The 641-nt window shown below is 72.4% G+C and overlaps 1 protein-coding gene across 1 annotated transcript in view; it reads right to left on the reverse strand.

Moving 5' to 3' along the window:
• Positions 1-41: 41 nt before the first annotated feature.
• The window catches only part of DUSP15 (dual specificity phosphatase 15), an 11,501-nt gene continuing 10,901 nt past the window's right edge, over positions 42-641 (reverse strand). The window contains 3 exon segments of the mRNA XM_023754489.1: positions 42-331; positions 334-373; positions 375-485. Of these exon segments, the coding sequence (XP_023610257.1) occupies positions 228-331; positions 334-373; positions 375-485 (255 nt within the window). The 3' untranslated portion in view covers positions 42-227.

Consider the following 641-nt stretch of genomic DNA (forward strand, 5'->3'; position numbering starts at 1 on the left):
TCCAGCCCAAGGCTAAGGAACCAGGTGACTGTTATGCAGGCGGGCCCCACCCAGAGAGCCTGGACAGAGGCGGGCGCACGACCGCAGACAAGCAGGGCGGGCAGAGGGGGCAGGAGCAGGGGGCCGGCCGCCGCGGGGCGCCCCCGGCGCTGGGCGCTCCTGGAGGCCGTGGGCGGCCCAGACAGCCCCCGTCGGGGGGCCGCTCAGGAGGAGGAGGGGCGGGCTCCTCACTTGCCACCTCGGCGGGACAGGCACCGCGGGAGGCAAGAGAAAGTCTGCTTGACGCGCGCCAGCAGCGGCAGCGGCCCGTGGGCTTCCGGGGGCGCCCGCGCACAAGGCGCTGCAGGGTCCCCTCGGAGGCCGAGCCCTGCGGCCGCGGGGGAGGCGGCCGAGGTCGCGGAGCCTTGCCGGCAGCGCTTGCACAGCGGCTGCAGCGAGCGCATCTCCTCTTCGTCGCGAACGGCTCTCTCCGAGCGCTCCTCCAGCTGCCGGCGAGCTGGGGTGGAATGTAGGGTTCGGCGGTGCCAGCAGTTGTCCGGTCTCCTCCCAACCCTGGGCGAGTCCCCCCACCTCGTTAGCCCCTTCCTTCCGAATGTCCTCCTGAGCCCCCTTCTGGTTTCCATGCCCCTTATAGACCCTTC

The sequence above is a fragment of the Myotis lucifugus genome, unplaced genomic scaffold, assembly GCF_000147115.1.
Source record: "Myotis lucifugus unplaced genomic scaffold, Myoluc2.0 scaffold_60, whole genome shotgun sequence".
NCBI lineage: Eukaryota > Metazoa > Chordata > Mammalia > Chiroptera > Vespertilionidae > Myotis > Myotis lucifugus.